Genomic DNA, 17,740 nt, shown 5'->3' with positions numbered 1-17,740 from the left:
CAAAAATAACGGGAAATCGGGATCCATAAGGGATATCGCCGGTTCCCGCTAAAAATTTTGAACATTTACCGGTCATCCGCGATACGTTCAAATCACTTGAGTGACCCATGACACAGCTCCAAGCAGCCCGCTGCACTTCTCAGATCATTCAGTTGATTCGCAGCACACATTAGGGGCCGTTAAAGTATTACGTCAGCAAGTTTTTTTAGCCATTTTTGACCCCCCCCCCCCTGTCAGCAAAATGTCGTCAGCACTGCCCCCACCTCCTAACGCATATTGGTCTGAACAGAAACGTACGCGGGAGCAGGAGGCGTAGGGCGCTCGTGCTCCCCCCCCCCCCCACCCCAGAAGAATTCTTTATTTTTTTTAAAAATTAAAATTTCGAAATAAAATACCTTCATATGTGTTATTATAATCAGTTTCTGTTAATTCAATGTCATTTCAAGGGTAAGAACTCAACATTTCTCTTTAATAAATTCATTGCTGCCCACCCCTTAAGCAGCCATAAAAGATTGTTATCACTGTATCTGATCAAGTTCGAGCAGGTCAGATGAAAAGCCATATAGGGCCTTGATATTTTCAAATTCTTCGGAAGTTACCCTTGTAGTAACTGTAAATAATTTTAGTATCGATTGTGAATGATTCGTGTAATTATTGTGAAATCATTTTTTTTTTTTTTCTCGCTCTCTCCCAACATGCCTAAAATGAAGCGAAGGAGTTCCCAGAAACTGAAGAAATTCGTTTCTGAATATGGTGACAAAGTGTTCTGCACAGATACAACAATATTGTTTTGCACAGATACAACAATATTGTTTTGCACAGATACAACAATATTGTTTTGCACAGATACAACAATATTGTTTTGCACAGATACAACAATATTGTTTTGCACAGATACAACAATATTGTTTTGCACAGATACAACAATATTGTTTTGCACAGATACAACAATATTGTTTTGCAAACTGTACGATACCAAAGTTGGAAATGAAAAAGAACGAAATCCACTGTGTTGCAGCACATCAACACCAAAAAACATGACTAGAGGATAAGAAAAAATCGGGTTTTTTCTGTTTTCACAATGAAAAAATTTCTGTGCGTGTGTTAGAGAGTGACCAACAGAGTAAGGAATCAGGCCAGTGAGCAACAAAAGGCGTTACATTGAGAGAGAGTGTGTGTGTGCGCAAGCGTGGGAGTAATCTGGTAAACGGGAGGAAACACGTCAGTAAGCGACAGAAAGAGAAACCTAGAAAGTAATCATGTGAGCAACCGAAAGAGTGACTTAGAGACAAAGGCGTATTGAGAGGAAAGAGGGGGGGGTCTGGCGAATTTCAAGAATGAATGGTCAGGAAAATTAGACCAGAATGGAAAAAAGGCGGCAAAATATTTCTATATTAGCCCACAGGCGGCAAAAACCATAAATTCCGAATCTTCCTATAGCGGCTCTGGATGGCGTTTGCGCAATTATGTTCCTAATGAGAATTTTGGATTGTTATCGTATGACTGAATTGCCCTTTCATTTTGGCGATATTTTTCTGAATCATCCTGTATATAAATAATAATAGGCTTACTCACCTCTTTACTCGTTAAATATCCAGCGACGAGAGGAACGAGAAATGCCGCTAAGCAGGAAACGGTAGTGTTCACTCCTGCTAAAGTTCCTGAAAGCGAAATATATATTCAGCAAAATGCATCCTGGATCACTAATTTGAAGTTTTTTAAGTAATGAGAATGAAGGGGGGGGGGGGAGAGCAGGGTTTTTTCAAGCACTTTACAGAAGGAGACGAGAAATCTCGTCCTGATCTAATTTTGGAAGGAATTCATTTTAACATCTCTCTCTTCGGTTAAGCAAAAAATGTCGTACCAGCAAAATTCGGGGTCATTTCCACAGGAGCAGTAAGTGATCCGGGCGTACCGAATCCTGTGAGGGTTGTGGCACATAAGCAGCAGATCACGTTAACCGTTTTGTCGTAGCCGTAGAAGTAAATTACAAGCAAGAACACTGTGAAAAAAATGCAACCTGCGAAAAAAAAAATTATTCAAAAAACTTGATTATACAGGGTGCTCTAATGCGGCCTTTATCTCATCAACCGTCCGTCGTAGAAGTACAGTTTCAATTTAAGAAATGCTCAACACAGGCGTTCAAAAATTACCCTGTACCGGTTTTGAGAATGGAAAATACAGTGTGTCACGAAATAAAAAAATTTAAATTTTTATACGGTCCCCTCCCTTGTCCTCTAGCTTCCAATTAATAAGTTGTTGCCTTGTATCTCTTGACTCCCTGAAACGTTATTAAAGAACAGCAAAAAAGACTAACGGACTCCTTTTCCCTCATTTATGCTGTCCTTTCCCAATTTTTCTCCGATTTTTGAATTCGAATATCTCAGCGAATATCACCCTTAGAAACTTGGAATTTTTTCCTGTTGGCCACAGAAAAGACAGGGCAACAGCTTCCTAATTGGAAATTCAAGGGTAAGGGGACCGTGTAAAAATTTAGATTTTTTTTTTCATTTTGTTGCACACTATATTTTCCACTCTCAAAACTGGTACAGAGTAATTTTTGAACGCTTTTAGAGGATTTTTTTAAATTCAAATCATGCCTCTCTACGACGGACGGTTTATGAGATAAAAGCCGCGTTAGCACTTACAGGACACCCTGTATATGAACAAAATTATGAAGATATGCGTGAAATTTTTCTCATTAGCGAATACTTTATGCGTACTTACTTAAAGCATTATTTCCCTTCCGGACTGCATTCAAACTAATATGCATTCTCCTTTGAAGTACATCCGATCCATAAGCTGCGATGCATATAACAATGCCTTTAAGAAGAGCACCCACCGCAAGTAATGTGCCATTCTGTGAAATATATCACAATATGTTAGACCAGGATTAGGCCGGGATTACACTATGAAAGTTTTAGAAAAGTTATTTTACAATGCTCTTGAAAAATACAACCACTAAGCTTATTGGTTGCATTTCTCAAGAACTTTTGTAAAAGTCTTACCGTGTAATGTAAACCCAGGCCAGTGTTACACTTCACATTCTTTGCACAAAAATGCAACCAATAAGAGTAGCCAATGTAACCAATAGGTTTATTGGTTATTGTTGGTTGTTTTTTTTTCAAGTTTATGCATAATATGACATGAATGTCGCTCTCCACTTGTTAATACAAGATATACAGAAGACTGGATGTTGTGAAGATATTTATTATTTGAACATCCAGTCTTCTGTATATCTTGTATTAACAAGTGGAGAGCGACATTCATGTCATATATATAGCCATCTGGTGGCTCGTCGTTCATGAGCTATTAGCTGATCGGTTCACCGTCCATTGCACGGTTCCGTTCGGCACATATATACGCTCTAGCGAAGAAAAATCTCTATCTCCTCTGTAGCTTAGTGGTCAGAGCACTCGTCCGGCAATCGAGGGACCCGGGTTCGACTCCCGGTAGAGGCAGAGATGAGTTTTTTTCCTTCCTTAAAAAATTAACATCTCAAATAATAAATATCTTCACAACATCCAGTCTTCTGTATACCTTGTATTTATGCATAATCGCAAGTAACAATTATTAATTTAGGAAAATTTATCAAATTTACCAATGACGCTTGGATGCTATGCGTAATCACCGGTAAAAGTGATAAATTTAGGGAAATTTGTCAAATCTTACCAAAACAACATATGTTACGGTAAATGTGATAAATGTGGAATTATTATAATAACTAGCTATTATGCATACTCATCAAGTATTTCGGTAAGATTGATAGATTTCTCTAAATTTATCACTTTTACTGGCTATTATGCATACTCACCAAGTATTTTGGTAAGATTGATAGATTTCTCTAAATTTATCACTTTTACCGGCGATTATGCATACATGACATTTCACACATATATTGTATCATTATTTCGGGATACGGTTGTAAAATTCGTTATCATTATATCGGGGTCCGACTATTACTCATACTAGATTCATTTGGATTTTTTTATTTTATTTATCAAATTAGCCAATTACACTTGAATATTATGCATAATCGCAGATAAGGGCGATAAATTTCAAGTATTTATCAAATTAACCAATGACACTTGGTTATTATGCATAATCGCCAGAAAAAGTGATAATGTTTTCAGTGTTTATCTAATTTACCAACGGCCCAATAACAATATATTGCATATTTGCGTAAATGTGATAAATATATCAAACTTACCAAGTTGCTTGGTGAGTATGCATAATGACCGGTTATTATATGTATAACAACCGCATTCATCGTATTTACCGTAACATATATTCGCAATATAAACTGGTTAAAGACTATTTACTGTAGCGATGGATAACTTCACGACATTGTTGAGAAAGAGGTTGTGCACACTAATGAAGTAAAACCCCATCCAGACCTGGCCGAAACTGCCGTAGTAAACAGCCAAAGAAGGCACCGAAAAGAGGAGCTTCATCCAAGGCACGGCAAGTTTCTGGGAAAAAAAATTAAATTTTTAAATTTACTAATTTAAAAAATATATATATTGCATAATATAAAGGTAAAATGAGTTTTATTCTTGACAATTGCTAAGGAACAGCGAGATTTAGTGCCAAAACGCATTTAACCAGCAATTAGCCGATTGTTGCCACTCACGGTGCCGTTCCGCAATATATACGCGCCTTGAAGGAAAAAAATTGCTTTATCTGTCTTTATATCTTAGTTGGTAGAGTACTGTCTGGCATGCGTGAGACCGGGGTTCGAGTCCCCCCGTATGACAGAGATAAATTTTTCTTTCCAAATATCGGCATCTCTACATATAACCTGTTTCCGTGTACAGGGTACATAAGTAACAGGGCGTATAGCATTTTGCTGGCGAACCGTTGGTCCTAGATGTGGTATACTTCCATTTAGAAAAAGTGTCCAAATATATAGGGCTGTAAATCGATTAAAATGTTTATACAGAACTAGTTTAAACTGGTTAAACTAGATTTTAACTTGTTGAAACTGGTTAAACTAGATTTTAACTTGTTGAAACTGGTTAACTATGTTTTAATTGGTTTAACGGGTTTGTTTTAATTGGTTTTATGTTTTAAACTGGTTAAACTAGGTTTTAGCTGGTGTAAATTGGTTAAACTAGGTTTTAACTGGTTTAAACTAGGTTTTAACTGGTTTAAACTGGTTAAACTAGGTTTAAACTGGTTAAACTAGGTTTAAACTGGTTAAACTATTTTAACTGGTGTAAACTGGTTAAACTATGTTTTAACTGGTTAAACTATGTTTTAGTTGGTTTAAACTGGTTAAACTGGTTTTAACTGGTTAAACTGGGATTTAATTGGTTTAAACTGGTTAAACTAGTTTTAACTGGTTAAACTGGGGTTTAATTGGTTTAAAGTGGTTAAACTGGGGTTTAATTGGTTTAAAGTGGTTAAACTAAGTTTAACTCGTGTAAACCGGTTAAACTAGGTTTTAACTGGTTAAATTAGGTTTTAACTGGTTAAACTAGGTTTCAATTTGTTTAAACTGGTTAAACTAGGTTGTAACTGGTCAATCAAAAAAATTTTAATCGATTAATTGAATTTTAATCGAATGTTTTTTGTGACCATATAATATTAATAGATGCTATAGAAATACATTTCACTCATTTCACTCACCTATTCTTTAGATGTGAACAAACATAGGAATAGGTTAAGAAATTAATGCTGCCCGCTTCAAGCAATTGAATATGTTGAACATAATTGGAAAAACCTGTAATTTCTTCACTTGGATTTTGGTTTTTTTTTTAAGAAACCCGTTATTTTATGTTATTATTCACTGATTTCGAAACTACTTTCGGTTATACTGTTGCTTGCTTTCTCTAGAAACTCTCTTTCGAATGGTACTTGTGAGGAGATGAACTAATACTTCCAGGAATACAAATGTACTGCTCATAGTGGAAACAATAAATTTTGGTCTGATCTTCTAAAACTCCCATCAAACTCCATTTGAAACTGAAATTATCAATTTCCATTGAATCTAATTTGATCAAAATATTGATTCAAATATTTTTAAATATAGTCATTTGTCTGAAATGTTCTGCGTACAATATGATTTGTGAGACATTATCTAATCGGTTTCGTTTTTCAAAAAAAATTCACAGACTTTAATAAAAAGTTTAATCGAATTGGATCGAGTCGATTAACTCACCTAAAATTTTTAGCTGTGATAAACATTCTGATCGATTAATCGGACTAGCCCTACAACTAACGTGTAATACTCAGATATGTATTCTGCGAGAGGTTGTATATTTATTAGAATAAAAAAAATTAACTTTCTATACAGTCCCCGTGTACCCCAAAACCCATTTAGAAAATTGTTCCTCTGTCTCTCCTGATGCCAAAGAAAACAAAAATCCACGTTTCTAAGTGCAATATTCACTGAGATATTCGAATTCGGGAAATGGAGGAAAATCGGGGAAAAACAGCATTAAATGGAGTAGAAACGGTTTATTGCACAACCCCTTGAAACATGAATGACATATCTCAGTACTACACGTTTCCTTTTAATAATTCTGGATACTTTTTTTTTCATCAAGGCCGGTTTACACTATAAAAGTTTTAGAGAATTCTTTTATAACATTTGAAAAATTTAACCAATGAGCGTATCGGTTACATTCGAGCGAGTATAACCAATAGGTTTACTATGTAAGCCTTTCCGTCGGTGGGCTACTGCAAAAAGCTTCGGGAGCCGTTTATGGCCCGCGGGTTATACGTTGAAGGCCCCACACACACACAGAGCTGATGAGGTAATCGTAGATAATGTGACCTATCCCGTAGGCTTCATGGCCTTCTTGGACATGCAACAGAAGGTTATGCTTCAGTTTTGCATACTCTTTATAGACTTAATTCTGAAGCAGCTGAGTGAAATTGCTTCAGTCTTCTTGCAAGATATTTTCACTTCTTGCATAGTGTGACCATGCATCCCGCATTTAACGGGACATTCACGTATTTTCGCGTAATTTTGGCTAACCTTTTCTCACGTATTTACAACAAAGCCTGCTTGAATTTTTGTTCTTTATTAAAATCAAGGACTTTCAAACCGAGCACAACTCAGCTTTATCGCCATCTATGGGCAATTTACTACCTAGTGAGTTGTGCCGGAAGTGTAACTGTATGTGTACCTAACAGCCTGAGTGTGTATGTAGTGTTGTGTCTGATTTTTCACTGCTGCCATCTATATTTCAGAAGTGAAGGGAGTGATGTATTATGATTGAATTACATTTGTACTGTTTGTAGGTCTGTTGCTCTCTGTGGCGAAACTTTTCAAAGGGGAGATCGGCTCGCATTTGCGCCTTGAAGATTGTGATTCACCACAGAAAACCACCAGAGTTATATAATGGCAATTACAACTTCAAATAAGAATATTCATTTCCCATATTTACCATGTGTTAAACGCTTTATTTTGTGAAATTCATTTTTAATTCGATACAATTTGCTGTAATAACTCTCCATTTATCGCCACTACAGATTTTTCGGTGATTTTTGGTAGTATTTAGCAACTTCGCTAACCTTTGGCATGATTTTTTCAATAATTGGCAATGTCCCGTATTTAGAATTTCAATTTTTCCTCGTATTTTTCTCGAAGAAACATGGTCGGCCTACATGTTGTGTGGTGGTGTTTTTCTGTGTGTTAAATTTATATTAAGGAACTCAGCGGAATTCAGCGCGCTTCTTCTTGAAACCACGGCAAACCCGAAATTCGGTAATTAGCAATTGCCAAGAGCACTGTATTTAACACAATAAGCCTCACTTCGGAAAAACTTGATTTCATCCTTCCATCGAGTATAAATTCCACTTCGGATTCGCTTATGAATGGATGAAGCTCCGGATCTTGGTACATGAACATGAACAGAATCACTGCCAGCAAGCAACCGATTGCTCCTGAAATATTTCGGTAGATTCCAGTATCAATCATTGCTCAGTTATGACTAATACTGTAATCTGAAACTATTTTCAATACTCGGATGATATTGAGAGATACACACAGTCAGGAGCGTACGCAAGATCGACTTTCGGGGGGGGCACAAAAGGGTTGGGGGAGAGGCACAAAAGGCTTTGGAGGGGGCACAAGGAATTTTTTCCAACGAAATTTTGAGTTACCAACCCTCAAAAAGCATTTAAATAGGGTCATAATAAAAGGTATTTTCTTTCGATGTTTCAATCTTTTTCCACGATAATATTTTCAATCTCTTCGAATTTTTCATTGGCTTGGGAGGGGGATGCACATGAGCCCCCCACCGTCCCACTCCCCCAAGTACACAGTACACTGGGTACAGAACGTGCAGGGAACTCGAGTATAAGTTGAAAGCGCTTCTGTAACATGAATAGTTCTTATTAGTGCTCTTCAACATTTTCAACAAGCGCAGAGCGGCAAAAGAAATTAATAAATGGGAGAAGTCATTCGAGGTTCAGCAAAAATTAAATTGTAGAAATGCTGAACAGCAAAAATATATTGTAGAAATGCGAATCAGCCAAAAATAAATTTCAAAAATGCGGATCAGCAAAAAAAAAAAATCATAATAATAAGTACAGAGAAAGCCTTCTACGGATCGGCAAACATTGAATAGGGAAAATAGTTTGAGGTCCAGTAAAGAAAAAAATGGTAGTAATAATTTACGGTCGGCCAAAAAATTAATAAATGGGAGAAATAATCATGTCCGGTAAGTTCGGAGGCACATGATTATTTCTCCCATTTATAAATGAATGATTACCCCTCCGAACTTACCCGGCGAGTTCGAAGGGGTGGAAAATATTTGGAATGAATGGCTAAGAAAATTTGTACTTAATGAGAGAAGGACGGCAAATTTTTATAACCACGAATCCGCCTCTGCGCAGAGAGCGAGAGACTAGGTCATTGAGTGACATAGACAGAGAGTTTGCAAGCACGTGAGTAAACAAAACAGTGTGCGAGCACATTTAGTGAGCAAAAGAGTGACCTAGAGCGTTTGCGAGCATGCTAATAAAAGAAAGACGCGACGCTGGTGCAAAAAAGCATGTGAATGACTAAAACAGTTACGCAAAGCATGTGAATGACTAAAACAGTTACGCAAAGCATGTGAATGACTGAAACAGTTACACAAAGCATGTGAATAGCTGAAAAGTGACGCAAAGCGTGTGCAAGCATGTGAATGGCTGAAAAGTGACGCAAAGCGTGTGCAAGCATGTGAATGGCTGAAATAGTGATGCAAAGGGTGTGCAAAGTCACGTGAGTGACCGAAAGAGTGACACGAAGAGTGTGAAAACATGAGAATCACTAAAACAGTGACGCAAAGCAAGCATGTGAATGGCTGAAAGAGTGACGCAAAGCAAGCATGTGAATGGCTGAAAGAGTGACGCAAAGCAAGCATGTGAGTGGCTGAAAGAGTGACGCAAAGCAAGCATGTGAATGGCTGAAAGAGTGACGCAAAGCAAGCATGTGAATGGCTGAAAGAGTGATGCAAAGGATGCGCAAAGTCACGTGAGTGACCGAAGGAGTGACACAAAGAGTGTGAAAGCATGTGAATGGCTGAAAGAGTGTCGCAAAGCGTGTGCAGCGCATGTGAATGGCTGAGAGAGTGACGCAAAGTGTGTGCAAGCATGTGAATGGCTGAAATAGTGATGCAAAGGGTGTGGAAAGTCACGTGAGTGACCGAAGGAGTGACACAAAGAGTGTGAAAGCATGTGAATGGCTGAAAGAGTGTCGCAAAGCGTGTGCAGCGCATGTGAATGGCTGAGAGAGTGACGAAAAGCGTGTGCAAGCATGTGAATGGCTGAAATAGTGATGCAAAGGGTGTGCAAAGTCACGTGAGTGACCGAAAGAGTGACACGAAGAGTGTGAAAACATGAGAATCACTAAAACAGTGACGCAAAGCAAGCATGTGAATGGCTGAAAGAGTGACGCAAAGCAAGCATGTGAATGGCTGAAAGAGTGACGCAAAGCAAGCATGTGAATGGCTGAAAGAGTGACGCAAAGCAAGCATGTGAATGGCTGAAAGAGTGACGCAAAGCAAGCATGTGAATGGCTGAAAGAGTGATGCAAAGGATGCGCAAAGTCACGTGAGTGACCGAAGGAGTGACACAAAGAGTGTGAAAGCATGTGAATGGCTGAAAGAGTGTCGCAAAGCGTGTGCAGCGCATGTGAATGGCTGAGAGAGTGACGCAAAGTGTGTGCAAGCATGTGAATGGCCGAAAGAGTAATGCAAAGCGTTCGCAAACACACGAGGATCGAAAGAGCGTACAAGCATGTGGCTGACTGAAACAGCGTGCAAGCATGTGAGTGACCAAACGAGTACGCAGTCATGTGAGTGACCAAAAGAATTACTTGGAGACACGGGCATATTTACAGGTGTGGGGGGGGGTCTAAGCGGGTTATAACGCAGTGCGGTGAATTCAAAGGATGGGTGGTCAAGGAAATGAAACTAGAATGGGAGGCAAAACCGTAAATCCGCCTCTGCACCCAGTTATATAGGAACTGACTGTTTTTATTCAGGACGCAGGGAGTTTTTCAAAATTTATTTCGTCTAGTGTTATCAACTCACCGAAGACGTAGAAAACAAGAGGCCATCCATGCAGGACATTCAGCTCGCACAGGAAGCCAGATAGGGTCCCTCCTACGAATGAGCCGAAACACAGACCGGAAAAGACAAACGAATACATGTAACGTCTCTCTTGCTTGGGAAACCAACACGCCATGAGACACGACACAGCTGGCGTCGTGGCACCCTGGAAAATTACATACTTAATGCAATACATTTTCATATTACAAAATAAAATCCGTGAAATTTCTAATTTCTCAGACAGGCATAGGGGGACTGGGACGATTCGCAAATATTGTCATAGTCTATGCTATACATGCACAATAATACACAGGGTATACCATGAAATTAGTAAATGGTTTGAAAATTCATAGAAATTGAAGGAATTGGTATATTTGAATGCGATTTACGGAAAAGGTTATTTCTCGCGAAGAGATTTTTTTTTTTTTTGGTACAAAAATTAAAAAAAATGTAGTTCACATTTTTGTCGATAGAGCAAAAATGTGATGAAAGCAAAATCACTGGAGATATGTCAATCAGGACCCTACAAAATGCAGGATGCACAATTAAACTGCCCAGTTCTGAATTTTCCTATTGTGCTGGTGCTCTGCGCTCACATAAGGTTTTCATTGTGATGTTGACGTTGGTGGATAAAGCACTATTTCTGAAGTTGTTTTACCCAGGGTCGTCTTAAGAGCATCATGGGGCCCCCGGGCCAAATGATTTTTCTGAGGCCCTACCAGGCAAATTTTCGAAAATCTCAACCAGATCCAATTTTTTTGTGAGGCCCCCGGGCCGTGCCCGGGTGGGCCCATGCCTTAAGACGGCCCTGGTTTTATCTCACAAGTAAAAGGTTTCCAAGGTGGCGTCCTCAAAAGTTTTGAAAAAACTACCACTGATTCAACTCATTTATATATTCTCAAAAATATTAAGAAAACCGTCGGAATTATTGTAAGTCACTCAAAAGGACCTGCAAGTATTAATATTCTGAACGCTATAATAGACGCCAAGAATGAATTTAAGTTTGTTAGTGACGTCATTCAAGCAACACATATCAAATATAGCACAGACAAAGAAAGAGAAAAAAAAGAGAAATTACTGGGGTTTCTAGAACGGAAAAGCTGCAGGAAAAGAAAGCGAAAAGAAGTTCTTTACAGATATCGCCATGAAGCGCAAGAGGCGATAAGTAGCCAACTGTTATCGGTGTTAATCGTCTTTTTGCCGCTTTCATATAATTGCATTCCGCCGCTAATATTTAAGGTTATATGTGTCTCTAGATGAGATTAAATGTATGTAATTTTTTTTTAGGATGACTTATTGGGACCCTTTCCTTCTCAGCTACAAATTACCAGCTGAAGCTTTATGAGCGTTTCGGACACAGAAGAAATTAAAGAAAAGTTCTGGTTCAATCACTCCTGTCGAATTGGTTTCCCCGGCCCTCTATCGACAAAACAATCCCCCACTTCTTAATAATAAGAGGATAATTTTTTTCGCTATTCAAATAATTCAATTTCTATGAATTCTTAAACTAAACTGTATTTACGAATTCAGGACACGCTTTACAATATTCAGACAAGCTCAGTATTTATAAATTGCAATAATGCCTTAATTTGATAGCCGTTTGAATGTCTCAAAATATTTTCTTAGCTCTTAAATACATATTTTCATTATTCATGAAGCCTTTCAATCTGAAATATGTACACAGTCAGTCATTCGAATGAGAGATGGCATCACCATCAAAAACACGAAACAAACACACAACCTTGGCAACTTAAACTCGTTAGGTATCTCAACCATTAGGGCCTCTTCACACGGAGATACTCTAATCGAACTCGAATAGCCTCAACTTCAGAGTTAAGTTGACTTGAACGACTCGAGTTGCCCGTTCTCCCTCACCCGGTACTACTAAAAAAATATAATCTGAAATTCCGAAAATGGGGGAAAACGATGCAATGTCCTTCTTATCTCCCTGTACATTATAAATCGGGGTAGGAGAGAAAATAGTTGCGGTGAAGTTAATATTTTACTATAATTATAGAAATAATTACCATCCTACTGTGAGTGATTTATGTGAATAAACACATAATCTCACTTTGAGATTTTTTTTTTCTTTTTATAGTTGCGCCGTGTGAAGTAAAACGGGCAACTCGACTCGTTCATGTCAACTCGATTCGCCAGTCGAGGCTATTCGAGATAGATTTGAGTATCCCCGTGTGAGGTGGCCCCTTACATACACTCAGAACACACATTCCGGCATGTACTGATTCGTTTGAAATTCCACAGAGGAATGTGTACGAGGTGCATGTATGTTTAAGTGATAGTAGCAGCAGTCATTCGAATGGCAATTATGACTTTTCACATTAAGATTTGTGTCATAAACAGTCGTGCAAATAACAATCACATGCTAGGCGATAAAGATAAGTTGAAAAGTCACCATTCCCAACCCTTTGACAAACTGAACGACGATCAGACAAATCGGATCCAGGCGAGCCGCGTACGGTGACAATATATTGCCCAACGAAGAGCAAACCAATCCTGCAAGCATCATAATTTTGCACCCAAATTTTTCGGCCAATCGCCCAACTGGAAGCTGCGGGATCAAATAACCCAAGTGTCCGGCTGCCAAGACGTGACCTTGAATCTCTGGACTCCAGTCAAAGTACTCGGCAACCTACAAAAAAAATTAATCAACACGCAAACGGGTGTTAAAAATGTGTCAATTACATCATACTGATCAATGTATTAATCACTTTATATATATTTTTTGGGCTGAGAAAAAAATCTAACACACACACACGAGACTTCTTTCCCTCTATCTTTCCCCTCCTTTCTCCCCTTTCCCTGTTTCTCTCCCACTCTCTGCCCCTCTGCCGTGTAGATGGAATGTGGCGAATGGTGAGGCTGAACTTGGGAGGTGCCGCTCAAACGAGAGAGTCACGCGGCCCGCTCCTTCTCGTAGGTTCTTTAAATTTAATTACATAATAAATGTTTAATATTTTTGAATTGTAGAAGGAAGCGTTTGTCTTCATCCGCCACATTCCTTCTACGACAGCTGTCACCACCTGGGGGAAGGGGCATTTTCTGAATTTCAGGAAGGTTATTAAAGTCCCAACACCAGCTCGTCACCCCACATATGTGTTACAAGGAAAGCAAAGCCGTATTATGGGATAGTGCAATTGCTCTGACTGCGGAAGGGCTGGGATTCGATTTCTGCTTGGAGACCAGTAGATTTTTCTTTCCGTGTTCACCTTGGCATTATTATCCAGTAAAAGACTCGTTCCTTGGGAATACATTTCTGTTCAACAAACGGTCTGAGGGCCTAATATTGCCTAATAGTGCTAATTAGCATATTTGTGATTACTACTTTTAAATTAGGCTGAATGGGAATCTTTTCACTGATTGAAAACAAAAAGTGTGTTTTTTCATTGATTCTATATATATCTATTCTATAATATAAAATCACAAACAAACTCGAAAAGGGCCTGTTGCTAAGCAACCGAGTGGCGGAAGTGGGTGAAATTTTTGAGTGACGGAAATCTGTTACGGAAGTGGGTGAAATTTTTGAGTGACGGAAATCTGTTACGGAAGTGGGTTCGATTCATATATCGATATTCACATTCATATATCGTACATTCATATTCATATATCGATATGATATCATATATCATATATCGATATGATATCATATATCATATATCGATATGATATCATATATCATATATCGATATTGGGTCGATATTCACATATCGGGACCCATTTGACCCATCGGGACCATGTTATGTGCATGTACCAAGAGGCTCCTACATCCTACAGCAGAGCCCTTAGGCTGGAATTTAGATTTCGAGCCCCCAAACCAGCTTTTCAGGGGCCCCTCTGTGATTAATTTATAGTGTGAAAAATCAAAAAGTGATAAGAATCGTTGTGGCCCCTGTCAGCCCTTCCTTTGTGGGGGGGGGGGAGGTCCATGCCGAGAGGTATATATATGTATAATATACACACACAACAGCAGTGCTCCCAACACAGGGTCGGGGTACCCGGGGAAGATTCCACGTATAAGTAAAAAGTTTTCATTTCCAGGGGCCCTTGATGGATCTCATTGTTTTCTTGCTTCTTTAACGTTGAAAAATTTCGATAGCGGAAGCAAAAGATATATCCAGTCTGGGGCCCCACCAAAAGTATGCGAATTGGTGTCCCGGGTAATTGGTTGGGGGGTCCTGGATTTTATTCGTTGGTAAAACGAATACAAATGAAATTTTTTCATGGTACTCGCTCCGTGGGATGGCCGACAAGCTTCCAAGTCGGGGGCCCCATGTTTACAGGTTTCATTTTGGGGCCCTGGACGAATCTCATTCTTTTCTGTTGTAGAATTCGCAACAGCGGAAGCCCGACATAAAGCCAGTCTGGGGCCCCACCAAAAGTATGCGAATTGGTGTCCCGGGTAATTGGTTGGGGGCCCTGGATTTTATTCGTTGGGAAAACGAATACAAATGAAAATTTTTCATAGCACTCGCACCGGGGGATGACCGACAAGCTTCCAAGTCGGGGGCCCCATGTTTACAGGTTTCATTTTGGGGCCCTGGACGAATCTCATTCTTTTCTGTTGTAGAATTCGCAACAGCGGAAGCCCGACATAAAGCCAGTCTGGGGCCCCACCAAAAGTTTGCGAATTGGTGTCCCGGGTAATTGGTTGGGGGCCCTGGATTTTATTCGTTGGTAAAACGAATACAAATGAAAATTTTTCATGGCACTCGCTCCGGGGGATGACCGACAAGCTTCCAAGTCGGGGGCCCTATGTTTACAGGTTTCATTTTGGGGGCCCTGGATTTTATTCGTTGGTAAAACGAATACAAATGAAAATTTTTCATGGCACTCGCTCCGGGGGATGACCGACAAGCTTCCAAGTCGGGGGCCCTATGTTTACAGGTTTCATTTTGGGGGTCCTGGATGAATCTCATTCTTTTCTGTTGTAGAATTTGCAACAGCCGAAGCCCGAGATATAGCCAGTCTGGGGACCCACTAAAAATCTGTGTATTGTGTCCCCGCTACTGGATGTGGGGCCCTAGATTTTATTCGTTGTAAAATTGATAAAAATGAAAAATTCTCACAGGGGGGTGTCCGACAAGCTTGCGGGTCAGGGCTTCATGGAAATGTTGGCAGGTTGTAATTCGGTGCCCCTGAATGTATCTCATTGATTTTTGTGGTTTAACATTGTAAAATTTGCAACACATCGGTAGCCCAAGATATATCCAGTGTGGGGCCCCACTGAAATTCAGCGAATTGAATCTGGGGACCCCCATGGGGAAGTTTTCTGGGGATACTTGATGAATCTCATTTGTTTTTTGTTGGTTTATTATGATTTTCATTAAAATTCGCTTCTTCAGTAGGCTGGTGCTTTCACACGTCCCTTTCCCCTTTTCCATAGCACGCTGATGAAGTGGGACGAAATAAACAAGATATGTCCGGGAGAGAAGTGGGGGGGGGGGTTGGCCGCCAAAGGCGGCAGGGGGGCAGAGCCCCCCTGCCGAATCCCGTTACAGTCGAATACCGTTATAGCGAAAATCTCGTTTTAACGAACATTTTTCTAATCCCCCAAATAAGTTCACATAGGAACAATGCTATTCAACCCAGAATTTCTTTATAACGAAATTTTGTTTTAACGAAGTGATTTCTCCGGTCTCTTGGCGTTCGTTATAACGGGATTCGACTGTATATATATATGTGTGTGTGTGTGTGTGTGTGTGTGTGTGTGTGTGTGTGTGTGTGTGTACTCACGAGATGTGGGAGGACAGAACTCAGGAATTCACATAGATGTTTTCTGCAAAATTCCAATTTTCATCGCATGTTCTTCGTTTGTAAAATGCCCAGTTCTCAACCAATTTTTTATGCAAGTTGTAGAAAAATTGGCGCTAAGATGAAATTATCCTGTGTAGGAATTTAGAATGTGACAACTTATCATTTAATGAGATATATAAGCCTTTTTTATTAAATAATTTTTAATCGCGCTAGAAATTCGAGAGAGGAAAATGTCTAAGAGCTCTGAAAAGGACACAGACTTCCGAAAACATAGTGTATTTGAGCTGCCGTTGTAAGCGAGATTATAACGGAGTTTGATAATATATATATTTTTCCTAGCTTAAAATCACGAGATGCTTTGAAAAAGCTGATACTTTCATAGACATTGATTACCTGAACGTCATCATCGCCTTCAGTTTTGTTCAATATCTCGCTCGTAGAATTTTTTGTCATCTTGAGTATGGCTATACCGATATTCACTCGATTGACGTTTAACATGAACATCAACAGGAAGCCGTAAACTGCTGTGAAATACCTGTACTGTAAGCTCTTTTTTCCTTAAAAAAAGTAGAAATGTTTCTTGTTACGCAATTGTTAATTACATTGAGTACATTCATATCGATAGCCATCGAAGATTTAAATTCGTATATTTCCCCACCGTTTGTTTCGAGGACGTGTTCGGAACAGTGTGACTCCGACTGCTTCTAAAGCCAGGGCCACACTCGTGTCAAGGCTGGCCCAATGCGTGGGCAAGTAGTGTGGCCGCTCTATCACTGGCAATGATCATGAAATGTCGGAGGCTGGGAGGTATTGGAAGGCTGGTCTCAAGCCTTCCAATACCTCCCAGCCTCCGACATTTCATGATCATTATACGTCACTACGTCATCCCTATACTCGTCACCTGGGATGGAATTGCTGTAGGCTGGAATGTATGTCACAGTCGACGAGATCTCCTTCCATCTCTACTCAGCACATCATGCTAGTGATGAGAGCTATACAGAAGGGGAAAGCTATGTCTTTAGTTTGGTTCCCAACTTCAAGGCGCGAATGCGAGCCGATCTCCCCCTTTCAAAAAAGTCTCGCTACAGAGAGCAATAGACCTACGAACACTACAAATGTAATTCAATCATAACACATCACTCACTTCACTTCTAAAATATAGATGGCAGTACTGAAAATCAGACACAACACTACATACGGACTCAGACTGTTAGGTACACACACACACTTACAGTTCCGGCACAACTCCCTAGGTAGTAAATTGCTCATAGATGGCGATAGACGTGAGTTGTGCTCGGTTTGAATAAAGAAAGAATGTGCCTTTAGTGTATATGATAGCATAATTGACCGGTATGCAAGAGAACCCGAGTTCGATTCCCGGAGGAGACGAATGACTTAGCTTTCCAAGGGTTCGAATC

The 17,740-nt window shown here is 39.5% G+C and overlaps 1 protein-coding gene across 4 annotated transcripts in view; it reads right to left on the bottom strand.

Annotated features, from left to right (window-relative positions):
• The window catches only part of LOC149069260 (dietary and metabolic glutamate transporter-like), a 46,393-nt gene that overhangs the window by 9,960 nt on the left and 18,693 nt on the right, over positions 1–17,740 (bottom strand). For 3 of the 4 annotated variants that reach the window (XM_089250491.1, XM_089250492.1, XM_089250490.1), the window contains exons 3-10: positions 16,716–16,879; positions 12,964–13,200; positions 10,533–10,716; positions 7,766–7,896; positions 4,323–4,472; positions 2,728–2,860; positions 1,865–2,020; positions 1,576–1,661 (exon numbers count right to left, since the gene is read on the bottom strand). In XM_089250491.1, the coding sequence (XP_089106617.1) occupies positions 1,576–1,661; positions 1,865–2,020; positions 2,728–2,860; positions 4,323–4,472; positions 7,766–7,896; positions 10,533–10,716; positions 12,964–13,200; positions 16,716–16,879 (1,241 nt within the window). The remainder of the gene's footprint in view (positions 1–1,575; positions 1,662–1,864; positions 2,021–2,727; positions 2,861–4,322; positions 4,473–7,765; positions 7,897–10,532; positions 10,717–12,963; positions 13,201–16,715; positions 16,880–17,740) is intronic. The other variant, XM_089250493.1, reaches the window with a different exon arrangement.

This window comes from Pholcus phalangioides, unplaced genomic scaffold (genome assembly GCF_987345545.1).
Source record: "Pholcus phalangioides strain wild (caught in Gottingen) unplaced genomic scaffold, Ppha-v1.0 ptg000024l_1, whole genome shotgun sequence".
Lineage (NCBI taxonomy): Eukaryota > Metazoa > Arthropoda > Arachnida > Araneae > Pholcidae > Pholcus > Pholcus phalangioides.
This window is presented reverse-complemented; position numbering and strand designations above follow the sequence as displayed.